This window comes from Leptonychotes weddellii, chromosome 7 (assembly GCF_054177405.1).
Source record: "Leptonychotes weddellii isolate Sample4059 chromosome 7, ASM5417740v2, whole genome shotgun sequence".
Lineage (NCBI taxonomy): Eukaryota > Metazoa > Chordata > Mammalia > Carnivora > Phocidae > Leptonychotes > Leptonychotes weddellii.
Window position 1 is genome coordinate 6,331,046 of NC_138375.1, and position 25,764 is coordinate 6,356,809.

The 25,764-nt window shown below is 45.1% G+C and overlaps 1 protein-coding gene across 1 annotated transcript in view; it reads right to left on the minus strand.

The window, feature by feature from the left end:
- SEMA5A (semaphorin 5A) overlaps positions 1-25,764 on the minus strand; it is a 392,731-nt gene that overhangs the window by 102,147 nt on the left and 264,820 nt on the right. Inside the window, exons 9-11 of the mRNA XM_081825786.1 lie at positions 23,694-23,979; positions 20,699-20,834; positions 13,862-14,066 (exon numbers count right to left, since the gene is read on the minus strand). Coding sequence (XP_081681912.1) covers positions 13,862-14,066; positions 20,699-20,834; positions 23,694-23,979 — 627 coding nt within the window. The remainder of the gene's footprint in view (positions 1-13,861; positions 14,067-20,698; positions 20,835-23,693; positions 23,980-25,764) is intronic.

Here is a 25,764-nt window from a genome sequence, read left to right on the forward strand (position 1 = left end):
AGGAGCTGGCACAGAGCCTGCGCCCTCCTGCTCCCAGCATGCTCTGTGCCCAAGGCCAGGAAGGGATCAGAGGAAGCAACAGGTGCAGGTTAAGGACCCACCTTTGAAAGTCAGAGATTCCTGAAGATAAGCTGCCCGGAGAATGATCACAGGTCAGCAATTCAATAAAGACCAAGACAACTGGCTCTTATCTGGTCCAGAAATAATTAATGCTGCCCACAAGTATTTAAAAACATGCCAACTCTGTAGAATCAATAAAATTTTTAAATTAAAGAAAAAAATTATTGTTTAACTCAAAAAACAGCAGCTCGTGTGAAGATTGCCTTTAAAGACCCAATTTATCAAGGACAAGTCAAGGCCACTATTTTTCATATCGAACCAAAGCTCTTTTGCTAAGGACAAGGTCAGATTTTAAAAATTAATTAAGTGATCATATCAATGAGGACCTACATGAAGCTTCTACCCTGATAATTAACCTTAGAGATCACTTTCAATACTAGGGGTGGATTTTTTTTTTATTATTTCAAAAATCCCACAAATGTATTTGAGTATTTAGACAATTAGTTATTGGATTTTTTTATTATTGGCACACATACATGAAAATGTAGGCCTCTAAAACCTCCTATCTGTTCTAAGAGTGTGAAAACCAACTTCTACTGGTCTTAACTCAGGGTTTTAATTTTTTTTAAAGATTTATTTATTTATTTGAGAGAGAGCACAAGAGAGCAGTCGAGCAGGAGGGGCAGAGGGAGAGGGAGAGAGAATCTCAAGCAGACTCTGCTGAGCACAGAGCCCGACACGGGGCTCGATCTCACCACCCTGAAGATCACGACCTGAGCTGAAACCAAGTCAGTCACTTAACCTGAAGGGACTTCTACTGATTACAGACAACTCTCAGTGTTTCAGTCTCACATGGTCACAAAGCTGCATACATATTTTCTAGTTAAAGAAACAAATTTTCCTTGAGCAAATTCTCCTTTCCTTTCAACTCAAGTCTAATTCCTCAAAAAACAAATCACATATTCCATCAGCGTCTTTATACCCAGTCGGAGCACAAGAGTTAAACTAAAAACAGATAACAAGAACCGCTCTCCCAGACTGTGTTTTAATCTCAAAATGCTTTAAAAATTTCAAACTGAGTTAAGCTTCTGCAGTCTTCAGAAATCCAAAAAGTGATGATAATTATCCCCTTGGTCAGAAAGTTAACTAATTTACATTGAATGCTCCTACAGGGTGAGATAGAACCAAAAGCTCAGAGTTTTTTCTTTCATATTTGGGGTTAAAATAATGACAGTGGGGCTTGGCTGATGAGAAGGATAGCTGGATGGACAGACGGACAGAAGGTTTCCCACTTTTCATCTGCCCGTACATTTGGCAATTACTTAGCATATCCTAAGGTCAGCCGATGCAAAACAAGGGAAGGAACTTTTACTTCACATTGATTTTTTCTTTGGTCTACATGTGTAACTGCTTACAGAATTATAATTTCAGGTATTCTTTTTTTTAGATTTTATTTTTTTATTTATTTGACAGACAGAGAGGACAAGTAGGGGGAAGCAGCAGAGCGAGAGGGAGAAGCAGGCTCCCCGAGGAGCAGGGAGCCTGATGCGGGGCTCCATCCCAGGACCCTGAGATCATGACCTGAGCCGAAGGCAGTCGCTTAACCGAATGAGCCATCCAGGCGCCCACCTAATTTCAGGTATTCTTGATTTAGGGTTTGGTTAGGTGCAGGCTGTGTCGATTCTTCATAGAAGGTTTCATCAGTAAAAGTCATGTCCTCGGGCGCCTGGGTGGCTCAGTTGGTTAAGCGACTGCCTTCGGCTCAGGCCATGATCCTGGAGTCCCGGGATCGAGTCCTGCATCGGGCTCCCTGCTCGGCGGGGAGTCTGCTTCTCCCTCTGACCCTCCTCCCTCTCATGCTCTCTGTCTCTCATTCTCTCTGTCTCAAATAAATAAATAAAATCTTTAACAAAAAAAAAAAAAAGTCATGTCCTCAGCTTCTCCAAGGAAATATTTATTTATCAAATGGGTAAGTCAGATTAAATCAGGTCGGGGCAGCATTTGCCCCTGAGGACATCAGCTTGGAACATCATCCCATTCTTAACACCATGAGAATTGTATGCTTCCTTGACAAGAACCCCTGCCACATCTTTTTGTACCGGCAATTCTACTGAAAGACCATAAAATACCCTATTTAAGGAACATCAATGTGGCTATCTCTACCTTTCAAAAGGAAAGTGGGGTGGAAATTTTATAAGCCAACCAGTAATTCAACCGTCTTTTAATCTGGCTGTGAAACCATGCCATTTTTTGAAAGACAAAAATGAAAAGAAATTCTTATGTGACGTCTCTGCACATGACAAATACTGTTTCCCTCCATCCAGAACAGGTCTGTTGGGAGATATGGGTACTGTCAATATTTGCACCACGGCAGCAGGCTGTTTACCCAAATCACACTGCGCTGCAGGCATCCTGGTGGAAGGCAGTGCGCTCTGCTCATTTGCCAGGACGATCTGGGGCGAGCCCACTTCCTCGGATGCGTTCCAGGTGAGAACGACAATATTAATAGGCACGCCTCGCTCCCTATACCTTGGTGCTCTCTTCCCCCCAGGTCTGTCAAATCCCTTTTACACTAGGGACTTTTCTATCCACATTTCCTCTGCAGAAGGCTTATTTGCAAAGAAACAATGGGGTGGGTGGTCTTCCAGTTGCTCTGCAGTCTAACCGCTTCTGGATAAAAGCCTCTATATAATGTCATTGTTAATGACCTTTTATCAAGCGGTGGAGATTGTACTTACTCCTTCCTAGTCCTTTGGAATGCCTGCTATCTGCTCTAGAATTGAATTACCCATATCTACATACATTATCATATCTACAAGTTAGCGAGGAGGTGCTAAGGTCAAAATGAAGAAGGTACACATTCAAAACCAAGGCATAAACAATCCGAGGAATGATTTGGCTGCCTGATCGGATGGGGCTCCCCTGTGGTCCAAGCAACCTGCCAACCTCTCCAAACCCCGTTACCGTGGCCAACATCATGTTAGAGGAAATCGCTATGGAAAGATTTACTCTGAAGACAACGTTCCTTTCAAGGGCCAGGAGACCACAGCACTGTGGCTAAGTGAGTGGAACCCGAGTTTTCCTAGCACACAGATTCCATTTGTTAACATGAAAGAATCAAATTATTCCGGATTTTATGGTGCTAAGAACCATTCACTTTCCTGATTTAACAGTGCAGACAATGACTGCGTCGGGCCGGCTGATGGCAATTCCACCTATTATCGAATGCCCACCTGCGAGGTGCACGTGTGGTGGAGATCTAGAATTCTGCTCCCTGCATTCTCAAAGGAATCACAAAACCTCATCCCGATCCTCGGTGTTCACAGAGGTCCACACCAACCCCGGAGCAGTGGACAGTCCCTTCCTGAGGGACTCCTGAATGCTCCCCCGGGGTCCTGGGACTGCCGAATGGCTGAGAGGTGGCGCCCCCTGGGGGAGAGGCACTGCCACCTCCCCTCCTGCCCGGGTGTGTGTTCGGGTCCCTCAGGTCAGCAAAAGGACATGCATCGTGGTCACAGTACAAAGAAAGGACAGAGGAGAGAGAGAGAGAAGAGATAGCATATTGTTGACATCACCACTTTGCAAAGTTTCCACAGAGAAAGGCTTGCTCTGCAGAAGTGGAGATTTGGGGCACTGGGTGGACATCACTAAAATCTCTTTGGGGTTGGGACATCATTTCCCACAGAAACAATGACATTCTACCCAGATTGCTGTATAAACAGGACAGTAGGTCTGGGAACAGGAGACTATTGTACTTGAACTCTAGTAACCACCATGAAATCTTCATGAGATACGTCAGCCATGAGCATCAGCTGGGATTTATATGAAAAGACGTGGGAAAGAGAAATGGTTTGTATTTCTTCTGTCCACAGACCACAGCGCTTTACTACCTGGGGCAACTTTCGATCAATACCCATCATGTGAAACAAGCAAGCGGAAGACTGGAAGACTCAGCAGGGTCTCAGACACAAGAAGGTGGAGAAGAAGCGAGCAGGAAAATGGGCCACTCCGGAGACGCAGAGGCCGCCTGCCCCACATTCGGAGGAAACCGGGGCATCCACTCATTTGTAGCACAGAACTCCCTATTATTTTGTGGTTGGGGATCTAGGCGTGCACTACTGAAATTATTCAGAAAACATGTTTAAAAACAAAACGCATTAAAATACAAGAACGAATGTTTCTGTATTTAGTAAAACCAAACAACTGGTTGTTCGTATGCCATCTGAAGTGGTTTGGCATATATTAAATTGTTTTCAACAGTACAGTTTCCATTTTAATTGGGCCTGGCTTGAACTAATAGTAAAATACCAATTTTGTTCATTGAGTTCTAGTCACTGAGAAATGTCAGGGGACTAGGAGAAAGCCAGGCTACACTTTAAATTTGGTTGCAAGACCACAGGCAGAGTGGCCAAGTACCCTCGGGTGGATTAGTGCCTTGGGGCTGCAGTAAAGAAGACCATATTCTGGATGGCTTAAAGCAACGGAAATGTATCATCTTGCAGTGCTGGAGGCTGGAGGTCTGAAATCAAGGTATTGGCAGGGCTGTGCTCCCTTGAGATTCTGGGCAAAATCCTTCCTTGTCTCTTCCCAGCTACGGGTGGTGGCTGTCCATCACGGGTGTTCCTGGGCCTGTGGCTGCACATTCTGGTCTCTGTCCATGTTGTCACGTGTCCTTTTCCCTGTGTGTGTGTGTGTGTGTGTGTGTGTGTCCTCCTTTTAAAGGGACACCAGGCCTATCGGATTAAGGGTTTACCCTACTGCGCTGTGACTTAATCTTAACTACTCACATCTGCAAAGACCCTATTTCCAAATAAACTCACATTCTGAGATATTGGTGGGTGGGGACTTCAACATGTCTTCTGGCAGGACATAACCTAACCCATAATACCAGGTCATTGGGATTTTCCCACACTGCTATTATTCTCTACAATGATTTTATCATTAAACACAAAATTTATTAAATTTTATCTAATGAACAAACTATGTAATGCTTCCTTCTAGCCTACGGGAGAGAACCCCTTACACAAATGGACACACACTGAGCGAGTTCAGATTAGGTTTGGATTTCCAGTGTCCAGTGAGATGGACAGAATTAGAAGTGATTGTTGAAAATTCTTTCCAATATAGGATCTGCACAATACTATGCTTGCTCATGACACCTAAGTGGTTGCAAATCAGTTATAAATATTAAGGGAGACAGCTATTAATAACAGTAACAGAAGTGTGTCAGTCAATGTTTGGTGCCCACGGGGATCTCCCTAGAGTCTCTCAAGTTTTGTGTACTTCAGTCCTAGGGACTGTTGGAGTCCGTCCTGCACTCAGCGGCCTCATCTTCCTCTCTGCATATCCCCTTCTGCAGGCCTAGAGAAGGTACTGGAAGAAACTGTACACAGAGGGATAAAGTCAGGAATGGGATTTCGGCATGTGCTAAGTCAGCTGCCAACTGTTATTCTTACAGGAGAAACTCTAGAGTGTAACGAATATTGTTTCTTTCTGGGTTTTTCTACTAGCTCATTTGGGAAGCATTACCGATTTCTGAATTTTAATAATGGTTGGTAGCAAGTAACAATAAAGATGCCATGTTCTATATTAAAAATATATTTGGGGGATGCCTGGGTGGCTCAGCCAGCTAAGCATCCAACTCTTGATTTCGATTTAGGCCATGACCTCAGGGTCATGAGATTGAGCCCCACATTAGGCTCCAGCTGGGAATCTACTAGAGATTCTCTCTTGCTCTCTCTCTCTCTCCCTCTGCCCCTCCCCCCACTCACATGCCCTTTCTTTCTCTCTCTCTCTCTCTAAAAATAAATAAATAAAACCTTTAAAATATACACATATTTGGAAGAAAAGAAAGGGAGGGTAGGATAGCCACTGACTCTATTTTCTCCATGGTATGCCCAGAAAAGCCATGGGAAGGCATGAGTGCTGGGGTCCCATCTGCACTGAGGCATTTCCTTTCTCCTCCCTGGGGTTATGGGACCCCAACCTCTGGTAGCCTTCAGAACGTCACCCATTCAGTGACCCTTTCTCCTGCTCAGTGAGGTGATTCCCATCAGTAGCTGGAAACTTTATAAAAGTCAGACTCATGGGGTCTAATCACTACTGAAAAGAGTCAAGATGGTGCCCTCCAAAACACGGAAGTCCTTGAAAGTACCATTCCAGGCTCTACCTCCTACCTCCTGATAATCACTAAACACAATGGATCCCACTCGTTACCCTTAGAAATGACTTGTTAGCACGGAAATCCTGGCCTCCCGCATTCCTTCTTCGTGCTTTATTTTTTTTCCCCAAGTGATGCTTCCTATAACTGTTGATTTTGTTGTTTGTATCTGTCTCTAAAAATATAAGCTTCTGAAGGGTGGGGAGACCGTGGTGTTCACGGATGAAACCTCTCCAGGGAATCTGGCCCCCAAACTTCCATTTCTCCCCTTCTCAGAGAAGGTTGTCAGCAATTATTCAACTGCCCAAACCAAACAAATCAGGAGCTTTCGTGACCTTACCCATTTCCTCACCCCTCCATACTTCCAGAACATACACTGAATCTGTTAACTTCTCTCCATGAAAAGTCCGAAGAGCAGTGTTTCTCAAACTTTTTTTCTTTATCTCTCCAGCAAGGAGACTTTTCATAGGTTTTTTTTTTTTTTTTTTTTTTAATTTTCCTGTATTTGTCCTCCAGTACCTGAAATTTTAATACTAAAGACTATATATATATATACATATTTAGACAGTGCATGTGTATCTGTGCTTTATACCTAAAAGTAAGATAGTTTTGTCCCTCAGGAATCAACTCTTGCCTTCTTGGGGGCAATATCGCTGTGGTGAAGAGTGCATTCCTCAGTCGACACCATCACTGCCCGTCTGCCAGCCACACCCACCACACCCATGTCCTCCCGGACCTTGTTTCCGAATGCAGTAGCCCTGAGTACAGACTTGTCTTCATTCCATAACTGCAGTGGCATGACGTGTCACTCTAATGACTATTTTCATATAATCAGTGAAACTTGCAGCAAAATCACACTGATGTTGCAGACCCAAATTGTACCATTTCTACCCTTGGGGCTACCCACCAATTCGTTCTCCGGGAATTATGGACAGTCATCTTTGAAAATATTTATTGTTTCATGTTACTTTCTTTCTTTATAAAATTTTCAGTTTTATTACTATTTTTCAATTTTTTTTTAGAGAAAGAGAGTGTGCATATGCGAGTGGGGAGGGGGCAGATGGAGAGGGAGAAAGAGCATCTTAAGCAGGCCTCAGACCAAGTGCAGAGCTCGACACGGGGCTCAATCTCACCACCCTGAGATCATGACCTGAGCCCAGATCAAGAGTCGGATGCTTAACCCACTGAGCCACCCAGGCGCCTGTTTATTATTATTATTATTGATTGATTATAGATTGAAATCTGAGTATCTCAACATGGTCTACAGAGCATACATCTTCTATCTCTGCCCATGTTTGTAGCCATGCAGCCCTGCAGGGTTGAGGAAATTCTCTCTTACTGTGATTGCTGAGAACACAGAGCATGAAGCAGGATTAAGAGCTAATGCATTATTAGGGGCACAATCCCAGGGCTGCGTGAGTGAAGGAAGAAAGGAAGCAGGGTATATTGTACACTAGAAACTAAAACAAAACAAAACAAAAAAAGCAAAAAAAAAAAAAGGAACGCAGGAAAGAACAGGGAGTAATTCCACGTGAGGTGCCATGGCCCCTTTATGTCGAACCACAGAGAGACGTGTGCTTTGGCTCCTTGCCTCGGCGGACAGCCCATTGGAGGGAAAAAGAGAAAGGAAATGTGTTAGCTTGTTTCTTCCCATGCCCTGCATCTCATTGGCTGAAGCTCACCTGGCAGGGAATGAAGCCCCCTGTATTTCTGGGGTGCATCTCCCCATCCCTTTTGCACCTGCATGAGAAGCCAAATCCCACGCCAGTGGTACAATGCCTCATCCCAATTCGGAGGTGGCAGGAGGCACTTGGCCACCAGCTGGTAGGCATCAGTTGGAAGAACCCCACAGTCCTGCCAGGAATCTATCAGCCATGGTGGTGAATGAGACAGAGCAAATGGCTGAGGGTCCAGGATAGAGTAAGGACAAGAGAAGCTGAGGACGTTCTTGGAGATCTGTCCGATTCCCAGGCCTCCTCGAAGCTCTAAGTTTTCCGAACACGCTACGCTCCACCAACTCTCAAGAGCACTTGCTGCCGTCATGTTCTACAGGACACCTTAATTGCTCCTTATCTGAAATTAAAATGGATTCTCATCCTAACACCCATCCTCTTCCCATGACTTCCTTCCTGGGGTTTTTGTTCTGATTTTTTTTTTCCTTTGGCTAGAAATTAAGGTTTTCTGTCTTAAGGTTCGAATCACAGATGCTGTATCCCCAAATTCTCTCCGCACCTTTCTTTTGAAGGAAAGATTAGCCTAGAATAAACCCCTTGAATCACATTTCATTTTCCTCCAATTACTATATATGTTGTTTTGTTTGAAATCTGGTATAGAGACGTCCACTGCTGTATTTTGTTTTGTTTTGTTTTCCTTTCTTTCTCAAAGCTTCTCCATCATTTGTTTGGCTGAATCTAGGCAGGAATTAGTCTTGTTTTGTGCTTGTAAAAGAGACCCCCGGTATTCCGATGCATGAGATCGTCTCATTTTGGGGAGTGTCTGCCTATTCTCTCTTTATTCCTGGCTAAGCATAATATTAGTGATTCACATTTCTTTTCCTCAGAATATTTTAGAACACATTTCACAGATTTATGAGCTGGAGCTGGGGCCTCCGAACTTTTTTCCGTTGTAGTTATTTTTCTTCTGAATGTCAATGCTTTATTGATCCTTGGAATTTAAAAGCTTAACCTGGCTACATGCAGTGTTCATTTATTCTGAATCAATATTGCTCAAACATGGTGTGCTTTGAAATTTTCAGACTCAATGTTTCTTTATTTCAGAGAAATCATTCCTGGTACTTTTGCCTGCCCCTTGTCCAGACTACCAAGTTCTATTAGAGATAATTTCTGACCTTCTGATTCTTTTTTTTTTTTTTTTTTGGCCATATGTGCATGTTTATGTGTGTATTTTTTTTTTTTTTTTTTGAGAGAGAGAGCGTGTGCACACACTTGAGCCGGGTAGTGGGGGAGGGGCAGAAGAAGATGGAGAGAGAGAACCCTAGCAGGCTCCACGCCCAGCATAGAACCCAACGCAGGGCTCAATCTCATGACCCTGAGATCATGACCTGAGCTCGTAAACACGAGTCAGAGGTGCCCAGCACCCCATTGCCTGATATATTTTAATCATTTTTTAATCATAATTTAATCATTCTGTACTAGCTTGCTGCATCTTAAACATTTTCTTTCAAATCAAGTCTCAGATGTTTTGTGAACTAGTTAGCAAATCATACCAACAGCTACTGAAACAAACAGTAAACACATCCGTTAGGCTCAGGTTAGATAGCAGATTTCATAGCTGCATCACAAACAGTTAGGAACCAATCACAACGATGTTGGTGACTAACCACAGAGAAAGGTAAGGTACATCTCTAGAGAGATTCTAGGCCAAGAAAATTCTTATTTCATCCAGAACAGCACGACTTGAATATGGTCCAAAAATGCACAGCATTAAGTTCACCTGGGAGCCTGTTAGAAATCCCAGTGTTCTGCATAATGTATAAACTTGTCAAATCACTATGTTGCATACCTAAAACTAATGTAACATTGCGTATCAACTGTGCTTCAATAAAGAATAATAAAATAAAATTTAAAAACTAAAATAAAATTTGTTATTTGTTATTAGTTCTTTTCTTGTTCTAAATACATATTCCTTTCTCTTTGTGTGTGTGTGTCCCAGCTCTCTGTACTAAATCAGAATCCAGGTCTTATCCCTTCTCTAGATGAACAAACACAGGTTTAAAGTACTTGTAGAATAGTTAGAGTTGGAAATGGAATAAATAGCTATGGAAAAATAAAACGGATGGCTAAGAGAGGTGGCAGAGGGTTCGAATCTCCAGGATGTGCTGCCTCAAAAAGAACAAGAGAGAATAGGGGAGCAGAAGCAGATCTGTGCAGTAAAGACACACATTCAATTAGAGACACACTGGAATGGAGACAAAGTAAAAATAAAAGTTATATACTTCATCCTGGAAGGGATAGTAGAAACCCTGAAACTGAATGGTATTTCCAGGGAGGTGGCATGAAATACAACCCCCATGACTCCGGGCAGAGCCTGAGTAACAGCCACACGTGAGAGGCAGGCAGGCAGGCAGGGCAGGGCCAGCCAAGGACCATCAGAGGCAGAGTGCCAGGGAGCTGGCGTTCTGCCAAGCAAGCGAGGAGGAGAATTGCAGAACACATGAGCAGTCAACACGTCTCTAATTCTGTCTTTGCAGGGGGAGCCGAGCAGCTGTCCAGATGTGAGACTGAGTCACTTACAAAGTCCACGTGTGCATCTTCTTCTTTTATTATTATTTTTTAAATTTTAGAGTGAGAGAGAGAGACAGAGAGCTCACGAGTCGGTGGGGGCGGGGCATGGGCAGAGGGAAAGGGACAAGCAGACTCTGGGCTGAGCACAGAGCCTGATGTGGGGCTGGATCCCAGGACCCTGAGATCATGACCTGAGCGGATATCAAGAATCAGATGCTTAACCGACTGAGCCAACCGGCGACCCCCTCCCCAGGCATATATATCCTAAAGGAGTTACCATTTGCCATTTTGCCTCTTGCTCTGAGAAGACCTTCAAAGAAAGAGCTTTTAAGACAGCGGCACAGCGTGGCCCAGATAATGAGCCCAGATTTCCAGTGAGAGAGAAAGAGACTAACAGCTAGCTGACCGGGGGCGTGTCAGGGAAAGGCCATTGACTCAGTGGGGTGGCGGCCAGCAGGGAAAAACCATTCGAGCTGCAAGAAGCACCAGGACCTGCACTATTAACAAGGTCTATTTCACTTCGATTTTTAAATAATACTGACAAAATAAACCAATGTTCAAATGGCCATTGGCAGGTTTTCTCTAGTTCCTGTTAATTCAAGTAAAATCCAGGGGGTAGTAAATAAACTTCTCACCAGACCCGGATGCCCAAACCCAAGATAGCAAGTTAGGAAGCCACTCTGCTTCATGTTGGCCCCTGAGGAATGCTACACTCACACTCTACAGGTGGAGCATTTATAAATTCCTGGATGAGGTCCAGCAGGTGCTGCAATGGGGCTGGAAGGACCCCAGCCATGTGTGTTCTGTATTAGCTTTAATATCAAAGACGAGGAATGTTCCTGGTTTGCCTGGATGGAGCTCCACTGGGAAGATGTAAATAAAAGACCACATCAACATGTGCCTTTAGAGATTTAAGTCAAAATCTCTAATCTTTGTCACCCCTACTTGTCAGGAAGTTGTTCAGCTCTTCGCAGGGTTAGTGAAAACAGATCAGCCTGAAAACAGACTAATCTTTCCAGTATTCCATTTTCATATATCAATTCCTTGGAAATAAAGAAGAAACCTATATGCTGGATCGCTAAAAATATCCTTTAAAAATGGATTTTATTCTAAATAAAAATTTAGAAAAGAAGGTATTTCCTTCAAGATGTATTAATCAGTGCTATAAGAGATACATGAAGGGGTGCCTGGGTGGCTCAGTCAGTTAAGTGTCTGCCTTCAGCTCAAGTTACGATCTTGGGGTCCTGGGATTGAGTTGGGCTCCCTGCTCAGCAGGGAGTCTGCTTGAGGATTCTCTCTCTTCCTCTCCCTCTGCCCCTACCCCTGTTCATGTTCTCTCTCTAAAATGAATAAATAAATCTTAAAAAAAATAAAACATACATGAGAGATGATCTGTTTCCAGCATGTGAGGACATAGCAAAGAGATGGCCAACTACGAACGAGGAAGAGGACTCTCACAGGGGAAACAAATTGGCTGGCACCTTGATGTTGAACATGCAGCGTCCACAATGGTGAGAAACAGATTTGTAATTTAAACCACCCCCCGCCCCCTGGTCTATGGTATTTTGTTATAGTAGCCTGAACTGACTGAGACACGAGTCAAAATTAAAGTACCAGGACAGCGCCATTAGAAATCCTCAAAGCTCACTACAAATCCTTATAAACACAAGGAAGCAAACATCACCTTCTTATGGCCATGGTTGTGGAAGAGGTCAAAATACTCAGGCTGAGGCCTCAGGCTGCCCCACCCGGACCTTCCAAGGCCTGCTCAGGACCAGCTCCTCTCCCCTTCGCCATCCCCACTCCGGGTACTGATAAGAGACTCAACAGCCTCCTGGAATTCCATGAGGACTCTATTCTCTGCAGCACCAACCAGAACATTTAGGAAGAAAAACTAGGGAAACTTTTGGAAAGATCCAGTTCACTCATTCCTCAATCTACCTCACACCAGGTACTCTGTGGGCATTGAGGATAAAAATGGCAGAAAACGAGCCGTGATTCCTTCTTATGCTTTGGTGAACAAGACACACACTGGTAATTCTCTGTCTTCTCTTAAAACACACAACAAACTTGACCTCCTAATCCCTCAGGCTCCCATCAATCCTCTTCGAAGCCTTGCTCATCATGGATGTTCCATCTCACTTCCTCCCCTCTCCTCCCTCAGATGGAACTTTAGAGGCATGAGTGGCCTCTTTTGGCGATCCAGAGGTCACATCTTTGTCCTTACCTTACCTGACAACATGGTGGCCCCGCCTACAGCTGACCACTCCCACACCTTTGCTGTTCCCCTCGTCCTGCAAGGCCAGGTCTTCCTCCTTAGGAAGCTCTCAGCTTAAACATCACCTGCTGGGAGAGGCCAACCCTCACCAGACAAGTACAGGAGCCTCCCTGGCTCTTGCGAGCCCATGGCTCTATTCACATCCACTGCCTAAGACTGTCATAGCTCTCTGTTGTTGCCTGCAGTGACTGCTTGATTATGTGTTGTCCTCAGGAGAGGAGGACGTTGCCAGTCTGCTCACCATCTGACCCATCATGGCTCATATGAACCACAAAATAGTAAACGTTCAATAAATCTTGGTGACTTGATGAATAAAACCAACCAACTGATGGGTATAAAATATTATAAACAACAATGGAAACTGTGTTCTGTGAGAAAGTGGCCATTCCACAGGGCACTGGACAGAGGACGTAGGGGTAGGGGCGGGCTCCACGGTGCAGGAGCTCTGGGCAGGAGGACCTGAAGGCAAGGAAAAGCTGGACACATATGCGAACTGGGACACGGTCACTGAGGCTGGTCTCGGGGCTCCTGCACTCTCTGTGCCGTAAACCAAGACAGGACCTGCCTCCAATATGCTGGTGAAAACGGAAACCGGACATGATTAGACATCATCGATAATTTGAACAACAATGTTGCCTATGTTTTCTTTAAAACAATTTGTTGTTTATGACCCCAAACATATTCTTCAAATGCTTGTATCTACATCCTACAACAAGAACATCTTGTGAGCACTGTTTTGAACCAAATGAAAATCACAATGACGATCACAGGATAATATTACACCTAGCAAATGTACTCTAACAAATTCCATTGTCTTAAATTATCCCAGTGAAAATGGTCTTGCTAAGAAAACACTTATTTTATGAGTAGTTAAAAAATAATAGTGAAGAAATCAGGCAGTCTTCCCGACTAAAATCAGGACCAGTGTAATGCAGAAAGAGAGTGAAACGAAGTTTCCTATGAGAAGCACAGAGGATGACGAGGACAAGGCTGCTCCATGGGTTTTGCTGGGCGAGCAGAGAAGACAGACTCACAGCTTGACAATGGAAGTACACGTTTAGAATGTAAAACATGAAAGCAAAAGATGGTCGAAAACTCAGAGGAGGCGCCAACTCCTACCTGTAGCCAGGTAGATGATGTGGACCAGCGTGTCCCTGCCCTGCACCACGTCCACGGCCACGTGGGAGAAGCGGCTGTTGTCCTCCATGAAGGCGGGCACCGAGGTCAGGGGCTGCACCACCTCATGCATCAGAATGAACCTCTGAGCATCCTGCAGGTTCCTCTCCGTCAGGTTCATGTACAGGCCCTGGTCCACCGTGCCACACTGCAAGGGAAAGCAGGCCGTTACGGGACACCCACGGCCGATCCTGGCCACCTGGCTGGAGGGGACATGGAAGCTGAGTCACTGCCTCGTGCAAACACGGGCGTTTCTCCCTTTCCCCCAAACTCCCCGCCCTTGCTGTCCCTCCCATTCCAGATGTGAACCCATCGCATTTGGGGAGTCTTTAAACTCCATCATAAATGAATGATCCGACAGGTGCATAAAAACTCCCCATCACCTGCTGAGTCGCATGGGAGCTGTCTGGCCACGTGTACACTATTCTGTCTGTCTGATAAACCAGGGACTCAAATTGAAAATGCAGCAACCAGGAACATCATATAGATCTATTACTTTCCCTATTAGAATGATGGGTCTATAAGCAAGATAATGGATTCCATGGAGATAGAATTAGGCCACTTTTACCTGTAAATGATATAATATCATTCTAGTATTTTTCACCTGGGTACAAAACACTGCAGGCCTTGTTGCTTTGTGCTCATGCTCCAAGCCAGAGTGAGGGAGGAAGGGAGATGGGGAAAGAGGAGGGTAAAAGAAGACGACAGGAAAAGAGAAGGAGAGAGATATTCAGACAGAGGTGTTGTCGTGAAGATGAGTCTGGTAGATATGGGAGCGGAGGTGGGGGGGGAAGATCAGGCCTCGCAATTGCTGAGAAGTGAATCCAGAGCTGTGGTGTGCAGAGGCCGGGCAGGCGGTGCATAGGATGGGTTTTGGCAAGAACCAGGTAGACAGAGGGGTGGGAAAGAGAGAAAAGCTCTCCTGGGGCAGAGCACACAATCAGAAAATCCTCACCAATCTTTCTCATCTCTTTCCTAAGCTTAAATCCTGGCGCCCACAAAAGCTGATCCTCGGCAGAACTTCCCATAAACAAAGTGGATGGAAATGGATCTCTCTGTCGGTACCACCTGAAACTACCGTTTATCACACGTCCTCTCTAATGCTTGGTTTCATAACAAGTCAGAGGTGCAAAACTGTAGGATGGAAATGGCTTTTTTAAAAGAGATGATATTTCCGTAGCACCTGATACAATGCTCCACGTGCTGTAAAATGATAAGCCGGTTGTAAATTAGAGCGTATCGGAGAGACATGGGTTCCAAGTCTGGTCCAGTGCATCGTCAATGTCACACATCCCTGCAGGGGCAGCCCATTTGCCAGGTGATGGGGACCCCACGCAGTCGGGTGAGCGGTCAGCTCTGCCGCCCAGGGAGCCACGCCGTCTTAGGTAAGACACCGCCTCTTGGCCTGTCTCGGTTATCTATAAAGTAGCTGGAGAAACACTTCCTCCGTTCCCTCCACAGGGCAGCGGTGAGGCCAACAGAGATCATCAGTGGAAGGTGTTTGTAAATTAATTGAAAGCACTTGGAAATGCCAAGGAACAAAACAGTGTGCCTGGTACAGAGAAGCCATTCAACCAATGGTAAATTTGTCTTGTAGCAGGACAGCAATTCTATGGTCCACTGAGCTGCAGTGGCCAGCGGGAAATGTATGAATCAATCAAGGACGGAATCAGTGGGTGAATACACAAGCAGCCGCTAGTGGGGCAGGGGGCTGAGCCCGGAGATTTCCCATCATCATCGTATTTAACGGTAGCATGTAAGGGACAGGGACATTGCCTGTTTGCCAATGTGGGACACAATGAAACCCTCTCCCAGACTTGGCCTGAGGTCTACCCAGGTGAGCTCCCTTTCCGCGCGTGACGCTGTGTTTGGCAGTTTTCTCTTCCTGAAATCAACGGCAATATTGAAACACAGGTGGCCCTTAGCTATCTAACTTGCTGGGGGAAGTTCTACACCCAGGCTTTGTGTTGTATGCAGTGTTTTTAAAAAATCGGCATCAAAAAAAACCGGGAGTCCTAACACAAAACTGAGGACCTCATGCTGCTCTTGAGGAATCTGGAGGTCTGCAAGACCTGGGAGGCCTTGGTGGGCTAGAGCTGGGTAGTAGTAGGACCACGGATCTGCCTTTGTCCTTTTTACCCTGGTCCCCATATCTTAAGTCATCAACCAGAACTGCCACTGTGACACCGTGATTTGTAAGAAATACATATTTGGTCTTTGTCCTCTTTCTGACACAGAGCTCCTTAAACCATGGACATTTCCTAAGTGCTAAGAGCAGTAAAGGTGCCTTTTGTTATGTTAACGAGGTGACTCTGGGCAGCCAGAGCCCCCAGGTAACCTAAGGATGGAGGCCAGTTGACAGGAGACCCAACTGAGGGTAGGAACTTTCAGTCCACCTCCTCATCTCCAGGGAGGGGAGAGCGGCCGGAGGTTCAATTCAATCACCAATGGCCGATGATTCAATCAATCATGCCTATGTAATGAAGCCTCCATAAAAACCCAAAAAGGACAGGGTTCAGATGGTTTCCAGGTTGGTAAACACGTGGAGATTTGGGGGCAGTGGCGCTCAGAGCGGGCATGGAGTGCCTCTCCCCAGACCTTGCCCTGTGCATCTCTTCCAGCTGGTGGTTCCAGAGTTAGGTCCTTTTATAACAAACGGGTAATTCTAGTACGTAAAATGTTTCTCTGAGTTCTGTGAGCCCCACTAGCAAATTAATTGAACCCGAGGGGGAGGTCACTGGAACTTCCCATTGATAACTAATGGATCAGAAGCACAGGGGAGGACCTGGACTTAATTAAGATCAGCATCTGAAGTGGCGAGGGGGTGGGTAGGAGCCTGGTGGGACTGATCCTTGCACCTGTGAGATCTGATGCTATCTCCTGGTAAATGGTGTCAGAACTGAGTTGCCTCGTAGGACACCCAGATGGTGTTGGAAAACTGCTTAGTGGTGTGCGGAAGACTCCTACACATTGGAATTGGGTAACAAAATCGTTGGCCAAGAACTAATTTTGAACTATACTCCATAACATCTTGGTTTATTTTGCCAGCCTATAATAAATATCTCACCCAAGGATTCTTTTTCAACTATTTTGAAAGCTATTTAGATTTATAGTATATATTTATTGGCTCGTAAGTAACCCACCTAGCTCTCTAAGGGGCTGCAAATTCTCTAGCTGTGCCTTATACACTGGGTTCCCACAGTGTCTGTGTGACACCTTGGGGACTCGGTGCAAGAGGGAAACAATACAAAGAGTCATTGTCCTCAAGTGTGTTACAAACCACAGTGGCTGTCTTGTTAACGCTTCTGAGAGTAGTAAGAGTCATCATTCTACTAACGTTTTTAATGCAATAATATTTGCTTTTTTGTTTGTTTCAAAGACAATAGACCCATCCTCATCCCGGCCTGCCGGAGCTTTGTGCAAGTCCACAGTCACCCACAGCCTCATGCTTAGAGTGCCTGATCTGAATGGCACTCTTCCTCCCATCTTGCTGCAAACCTGCTCTGTGTATCAAAGGGTCCTGATGACACAGCCGACCCCTTCATTTGGTCCAGCAATGGCCTCCTCATCTGCCTGACCACTTTTAAGGGTCTGTTTTCCATTTTGGCTCCATCATTTCTGATTGATGGTTATCAAAACTGCACAGAAAATTCTGGAGTCTGTCCACTGGGTCTGGATGGTGTTTCCTGTTACTGACCAATGTTCTTCCTTGCAAAGCTCAGGGCCAGGATGACTCTGGGGAGTGCAGGCTCTGACCAGGTAGGCTTTCCCAGCACTGCCTACGGTGGTTTCTAGATGGCAACCGATACAAATACTAAACATTTTTCATTGTTTTGTTATTGTTTTCAATATTGAGATTTCTGTATTAAATCTTGAAAAATGATGCACTGTCCCTCCTAACCCATTCTTCTTCCTGAACCTGAATCACATTTCTGCTCCTCTAACTAATTTGCTGGTTCTAGTTACAAGTGCTGCATAAAATTCCAAATGTCAGTAGGCAAACAAGAATAATAATAATAAAAAAAATCGAACCACTTCTCAGTGCTGGTTACCGCAAACAGAAGGCCATTTATACACGACTACTGGAGGGATCCTTGGTTCAAAATGTATTCCCACCCTGTGCCAGCTAGATGGTCTCACGAATGTCAGTCAGGATGCCGTTGCTAACACGGTTATCAAATATGGTAAACTGGAAGAAAATCCTTGGGACTTATTTGTACCAGAAATTACACAAGGAATCATCATCATCTATAACTTTCGTTCCCTGCAAATCTTAAATTCTACCCAAACAAGTTCAGCCTAGCTAAGCAAGCTTCCCACCCAGAACGCATGCCCCATCTCTGCAAGCTTCGTTGGTTCAATGGCACAGACCGACTCCCATCTCATAAACGTGAGTAAGCCCTTCAGTGTGACAGTGGCATTATAAAACCAGATGCCCGTGGCCTTCTGCAATGAGGGGTTTTGCTGTGTGCTACAAATATATTCAGACAAAGGGGCTAGAAGTTATCCACTGCCTGAAGGTGGTAAGGCATCACGGGCTTATTAAGTCACTGTTCATTGTGAAGACTTTTGCAATAGAAACATCCAGGCATTACAAGTACCCTAAAAATTTAGTGAGCATCTTTGTTAATTTTTTTTTAACCTTCGGGATTTTACAAAGAACTTTCTTAAAGGGGATGATCTATTTCACTTTCAGGATTTTACAAAGGGCTTTCATAAATAGTTAATGTTGCACCCCGGCATCCGGGGGCAGGGTGGAATTCGGGTGCAGAGACTCAGCAGAGGGGCAAAGAGTCAGCGTTTAGCTAATGATGACATAAACGGTCTATGCTGTGAGGACCTGGGGCTCCTTCAGGTTCGGTTCCCGCTAAAGTGTTAGCTCGCCTGACCCGTAATAGGAATTTCTTTGTCTAGTACTGAACTTTCTTAGTAGCAGGGCTGGCATAATACACATAAACTGATCCCTCGGTTTCCCGACTTACAAAGTGCAGATGGTGCTGCCCACTTTACAGAACTGGGGAGAAGAGACAGCAACAAGCATATAATCAAGCATTAACACAATGTGTGACACCCAATAAATGCCCCTAAGAGTCATCCTCTCCAAATACATTCTACAGTCAGCAAGGCACATTAATCAATATTAGCAAAATTTATCCCTAAAATATTCCTGGGCCTCTGTATCCCACCTTCCTCATCTGACTGGTGAAAATGAGAGATGGAAGATGCTAAGGGAATGGTCAAGTAAACCAGGAAATAGTAAAGGGCATGTAAAAACCTCCCATCTACCTCAAACCCCATGCTCGTAAATAAAAATTAAATTAAAATAAACCTTCTTTCAAAACAATTAGAGCTGAATGGTTCCTGCCAAAGTCCAAGTAAAGTATAAAATAATTGAACCTTTCCATATTCCCAAATTTTCTCAAAAGCCAATGTGTTAAGCTGATAAACCAACCTGAACGTGGAGGCCTGAGTATAGAAGACGGTTCTAGCACTGACTCGTTGGGGTAACTGATGGTCTTTTAGACAGAAGAGGCTGGGGCTCTGCATCTGAGGACTGAGTCTGAGACCCCAGCTCAGCTGCGATTCCGACAACGTCCTGGGCCTGATTACCTGCACTGAGGCTCAGTGCCGCTCTCTGTCTGTGGGAGAGTTTGGTACTGACCACGGTACCGTTGTTAGCATGCACCATGACGAGCGCAGAGTTGGAACGTGGTGGTCCTAAGAATTACACCCGTGAGGAGGATGTCGGTGATCCCATAAGCATTCTGGTCAGAAGGGAGGAGGCCCTCAAGGGAAGCCTGCTGCCGTGAACTGAATGTTCGTGTCTCCCCCAAATGCACAGGTCGAAGTCCCAACCCCCAGTGTGGCTGTCTTCGGAGATGGGGCCATAAGGGTGTCACAAGGGTGGGGCCCTGATCCCACAGGATTAGTGTCTCTCCCCACTCGCCGAGGAACGGCCCCACGAGGACACAGTGAAGAAGTGGCCGTGTTTAAGCTGGGAAGAGAGCGCTCACCAGAAACTGAATCAGCCAGAACCTTGATCTTGGACTCCCAGCCCCCAGGACTGTGACAAAACACAGGTCTATCATTCAAGCCACCCAGTCGGGGGCATTTTGTTATGGCGGCCTGTGCAGACTCATACACCTGCTGACTGACCAAACGTGAGAAAATCACATTAACTTTCTTGGGTCTCAGCTTCTTCTGAAATTGGGAGATGAGAGCAAATGACGTACAGAGCCCCTTATAGCTCAAACATCCTGTAATTTTGTGATTCATAAACTCATGGCCACCATCTGTTCTGCTTCCCCCCCACACACCCCCCAGGGGCACCATCACATCCTGCTCACCCTGACAGGAAATCTCGCCACAGTCACCAATTAGGGCTCTAATTCTGTTTGTGCGTCTCCACTGCTCTGTGTCCCGGGCTCCATTCACTATGGTGTCATTCATTAAGTTTCAGAGCTTCTAGGGACACAGAGTCCACCATCATTAGCACTAACTAAAGCTTGGATGCCCAGCCTGCTGCTTTATGCTGGCCTTTTTCAGTTCAGCCTCCGGCGGCCCAGCCCACAAAAGGCCCCTTTTCAGCCCCGGCACCACAATTGACAAAAGGCCTCGGCCCACTTCCATGAGCCCAAGCCGAGTGCAGGCCTGTGGGTGAGGACTGGGGGAGCTCCCAGCTGCAGGCTGCATGCGCTGGGGTTTCAACTGTGTCGGCCCATCTACAGGAGGTTCTGCTTTCTAGGGGAACGAGGGTCCCACTGCCCCCGCTGAAATTACCTGGAAGTTGGGGTTGGGGTTGGGATACGGCAGCCAGGCGGAGCGTGAGTTCTCCTGGTACTTGAAGGGCCCGTTGAAGGCCTGGGAGATGGCGCTCAGGTTGAAGACGCACACGGCCGAGGCAGCGATGCTGTTCCTGGGGGGGCCGAGGGAGAGAGAAGGGGAGGGAGGTCAGAGAGCCCCGCAAGGACACTGCATGGCGCAGGCGCCTTCCGGACGACCTCAAGATCACCATCTCCCAAACACCCCAAGGATGAAGTCGAAGCAGGGCCTGGTGTGCGTCTGGGGCTTCTTTGTGGATGAGGGAGCACGTCGCTGCGGAAGCAAGTTATGACATTTCTAATCCTGAAGCACGGGATTAATTCACTCAGCCACAGCGAAAGGGACACAGGACTGTGAAGAGTTGCGTGGGAGGCCTTTTAAGTTCTGGAGGAAGCAGACGTTCTCCTCCAGGGGCCGTTGCCTCTCCCCGGTCCAGCGTGGCTCTCGACCCACCGTTTCTCTGCTTCCTCTAGAAGCAGTGGGATATGCTGCTCCTAGAGCCATTTCTTTTTAAACCCCCAGAGAGTGGTGTTTGTAAGCCTTCAAAAAATAACCAACTAAAGGCACTTTGCAAAAACTGCCTGTCAGAGACCCTTCCTATCTTCTTCTTTTTTTTTTTTTTAATTTAAAAAGCATTTTAAATTCAAAGGGTCAGAGAGAAAAATTTGATGTGGGAAATCTTGAAACCTCAAATCAGAGTTCAAGCTCCGCAGAGGGAGCTGTAAATGGGAGGCTCGCAGGAGCTCAGTGCCCTTTCACGAAGTGTGGCAACAGCAAAATATTGTCTGGTGAAGTAAATCTGCATTTTCGAGCACAGCTCTGGTTTTTGCCCCCTGGGAGCCTCCATTTTTAGACATTCGGGAACAAAATGGTAAAACCATCGCAGACCCCACAGTGAAGCATCTCCTGCTGCCCGACTCATGGCCAAGGGGGTGAGACAACCACACAGTCCTGAGGTAGAAGGAGGTAGAACGGTGACCTTCGTCCCACTCCCCAGCACTAAGAGACCATGATGGGTCTACAGAAGCAAACCAAAACTATGACAGAAGCACCAGAGAGCTTAGCCACAGCGTGATGCAGCCATCCAACAGAGAGCCGGACAGTAACTGGCTACCTCTGATCATCCCTTGCTCTCAGTCTGGAGCAAATCTTGTTGAGAACGTGGTCATCTGTCCAGAGGGTAAGATCAAGGCTGAGATATGAGAGGAAGGAGAGGTGGGGTCTATTGTGGGACTAGGAATGGATGTATCAGAAAGGGGTCCCCAAGACCTGGTGAGAATTGGTGTTCGAGAGAGAAAGGGAAGATCTAGCCATTCTCTCTCTCCTAGTATAGAGGCTACATACTGGGGGATTTCCAACACGATGGGCATCTGCATCACTAAACAAATCAAATGGAATATTCTGAAACTTACTTTTGCGAGTTTCTAAATTGACCATTCACCATTGGAATGGCCCAGACACAGTACTTCTATAACTTTTTAAATTGTTTATTTTTGCCCAGAGCCAGGGGAATGAACAGCTAAGTAAGCCAAGCTCCCATTGTGTGTAAAATTGATGTCAACTCAGCAACTGAACATCCATCTTGTGCAGCCAATACTATTTCTTAAACCGGGTTTTGGAAAGCAAATCAACTTCAGAAACTATAAATTGATTCTTTTAAAAGAAACTTATCAAGGAGGGAAAATAACCTCTAGGGCTGAAAACCAGGTTTACAATAAGACGGTCATGGTGGGGTAGGGGTGGGTGGGGAGCCATCCATTTCTGTCTTAGTCTTCTAACTTCATGTCAGAAAGAAGACTTCATGGAATAAATGTTATTATCAAGCAGCTGTTAACATTTAAACTCAGTAGGGGAAAGAGTGAAAGAGTAACAGGGAAGGAAGAGCAGATGAAGTGAGTCTCTGGCAATTTCTTCAGGCTTCCCCGATTCTCCCAGGACTGTGAGGTTTCCCAGGATGCAGAGCTGCCTTCCACACTGAAACCAGGACAATCCCGGACACTCCAGGATGGCTGCTCACCCTATCCCCTTTATCAGTACTTTCAACCCACCCTGATTCAGGTTTTCTGGACTCTTGGGTCGCCAGATTAGAGATTTCAAAGACGGTCCAAAGCAGAGCCTACACTACAGACCACCATTACCACCAGCAAAAGGGAACCCAGAGTCTGAGTATGAAAAAGCGATCTGTTGCCCCTGGGTGTGGGGGTGTGATCCTAATGAGTCTTTCAGGGCACAGCCGCTAAGAATAGGAAATAAGTGTGGGTCACCTGCCATACTCCTCCAGACTAAGAGTGAAAGAAAGACCAGGAAACTTCCCATGCTTTCCCTCATCCAAATTTCGTCAGTTCTGGAGCTAGGAGTATCTCCCCTGAAGAAAAAAGACGTTATAGGTTTTTCAAGAATTTTTTAAAAGTATAATCATCATTTTAGAAATGCCTGCCCAAGTTATCCATCTCCGGGAACAATGGTTTAAAACGTAGCTCCAGGAAAGTGAGAATGTGCATTTCACATATGAGCAGAGATTCAGGCATGAGTTACATTATCTCAAAGATCACACTCTTGAGACAACACTGCCTTCATTATGCACAAATGCATGCCTTGCATGTAGGAAAAAAAAATGCATCTGATTATTTGCCAGCATTTCAGAAAGTGCCCAGAACACACCAGCAAATCAGGAAGGAGAAATTAATAGTCGAATTAAGTTAATGCTACAATTACCAAAGGATAGATTGAAACTTTTTGCTTCACTTTATTCTCCTAATACCCGTCTCAGAAATCACATTACTGTTACATAATATTTAGTTCATACTCAAACATTTATTTGGCCATAAGCCCAGTAAAATAAGAAAGATTTCTTTTAAAGCAACTTTCCAACCTCAAAGGTCAAAGCACAGTAGACTCATTCACCATAAACAGAGGCGCAGGGACAGAAATTTTTTTTTTTCCAGTTACTTACACATTGGTGGTAAAGATGCCATAGATCAAATCCAGCTCAGGCAGGAAGAACGTGCTCTGCAGTTCATTGTAGTAAAAGGGGACCTCCCCGGGCCGGGAGCAGTTCAGACGAGCCTTCATGAACGTGGTCCAGGTGTCCTCCAGCAGAAACCGCCCCCCAATGTCGTTCTTACAGACCCGGGCAGCTCTGGAGAACACGGTTTTCCCACAGTCGTGCTCCACGGCATTTTCTCGAAAAAAGAAGTAGGTGAAATTTCCGATGTCATAAGAGGACACGAAGTTTGGTTCTGGAGGCCAGAGGAAAGAAGGAAAGTGTAAACGTTCATCTGATGTTTCTTTATGTCTTACCTCCTCAGTATTTTGTCCAAGGAGACGTGGGTTTGTGCAGACAACACCCAGGTTCGGAGGGACGCCCAAGAGCCCCGTGAGCAGCTCAGTGATCTGTGCTAAGGGCAGAACTCAGGACACAAGTTCCAAGTGACAAGAAACTGCCTGCACGAATCCACACAAAAGCATCCCGACTGAATGCATCACTCAAGTCACAGACCATTAATGCTGTCAAAACTTTGCAATACACTTGAAAGCAACATACACTAGTTATTTATATATTCTCACGTGACCTTCAGAAAGCGTGGGAGAAAATGAGATCAAACATACGCAATATGATTCAGAATATAGGAGTCTAGTATCATGTTTGTGTAGAAGACAACAAAATTCTTTGATCTTACTTGTATACAGGAGTATGACTGACATAATTTATGTGCTTTTAGTGAGAACTTGAAGATGGTTTTCGTTTGTGAAAACTGAAACAAACATCGAAACTATCAGGTTAGTGTCCTGAATTCGCTTTGGCAATTCCAGTTACTATGGTGACCATGGAACTGTGAGGACCAGCCCTTATTTTCTTATTTTTGGGTGGCTGGGAAATCCACATAGAAAGAGGGGAGTATATGGAGATGGGGTCATTGCCTTCCAGCTTCCCAGTCTCGTAATTAGCTTAAAAATAGGGATTCCGAAATGACAAAATGATGGCAAAATCTTTACTTAATCACCAAGCTCATTAGGAGTTTAGGAATTTGATAGTTTGTCACTGAATTTCACATATAGCGTTCAAAGCGTTATCTTCATAGCTTCTTGTCTGAGTCCACTGATGACAGAAATGATACCCTTTCAGACACGGATATGCCCTAACATTTATCTTTAAAAATTCTAATAACTAGGTTTGATTCTTACTCTCTCCTCTGTTGCTAGGGGCTTTCGATTCAACTAGCAAGTGTCTGAATTTTATGGCCATTACAATAATATGGCAATAACCTTTTGTGTTCAAAATTAATGGAGAGATACACACAAGAACTATATCCACAGGGACACATTTCAGGGACAATTAGTTTTTGGGGGTAATTCAGTTGGCCTTGTACTTTGCCAGATCCAATCAGATTGTACCAAGCACATGTGTCACTGGCAGGACTACTAAAAGTATGTTTGGCTACAGGACAACCCATTAACGTGAAAAGTAAGACACAGCAGGCTCACCCAGATCGGAATGTAGACATGGAGGTGGCGTTGACTACTACTCGTCTATCCAAAAAACTGTTGCCAATTTTCAATTAACACACGTTAGATATCATCACAAAATGTCTTATTTTAATTCGACCTTACATTGTAAAGGTGTAAGAATGACTCTAGGTTGTGTACGTTGTACATGCAATGCGTTCTTCTCAGTCCATGATATTGTTCTTAAGTCCTTTAATTACATCAAGTAATAGAGACTTCCATAAGGGCTATTTTTCACTTATAAACTGTCAAACATCCTATTAGATCACTGTTGCATTAGCCTGAAATGGGTATAAAGGAAAGTAGATTGCATTAAAGTGTATGAGATGGAAGTTAAATGCATTTCCTGTACAGTATGCTTTCATATCCGAGAGAGATGCTCACAGACACGGGAGGTGACCTGAGTTTTGGGACATACAGCAAAATAATGGGGCAGTTTTTGAATCTGTGTTCACTGAGCCTCCAAAAAAGAATGACTCATTGAGGAAGACCCAAAAGCAAAGATATGGAATAATTAC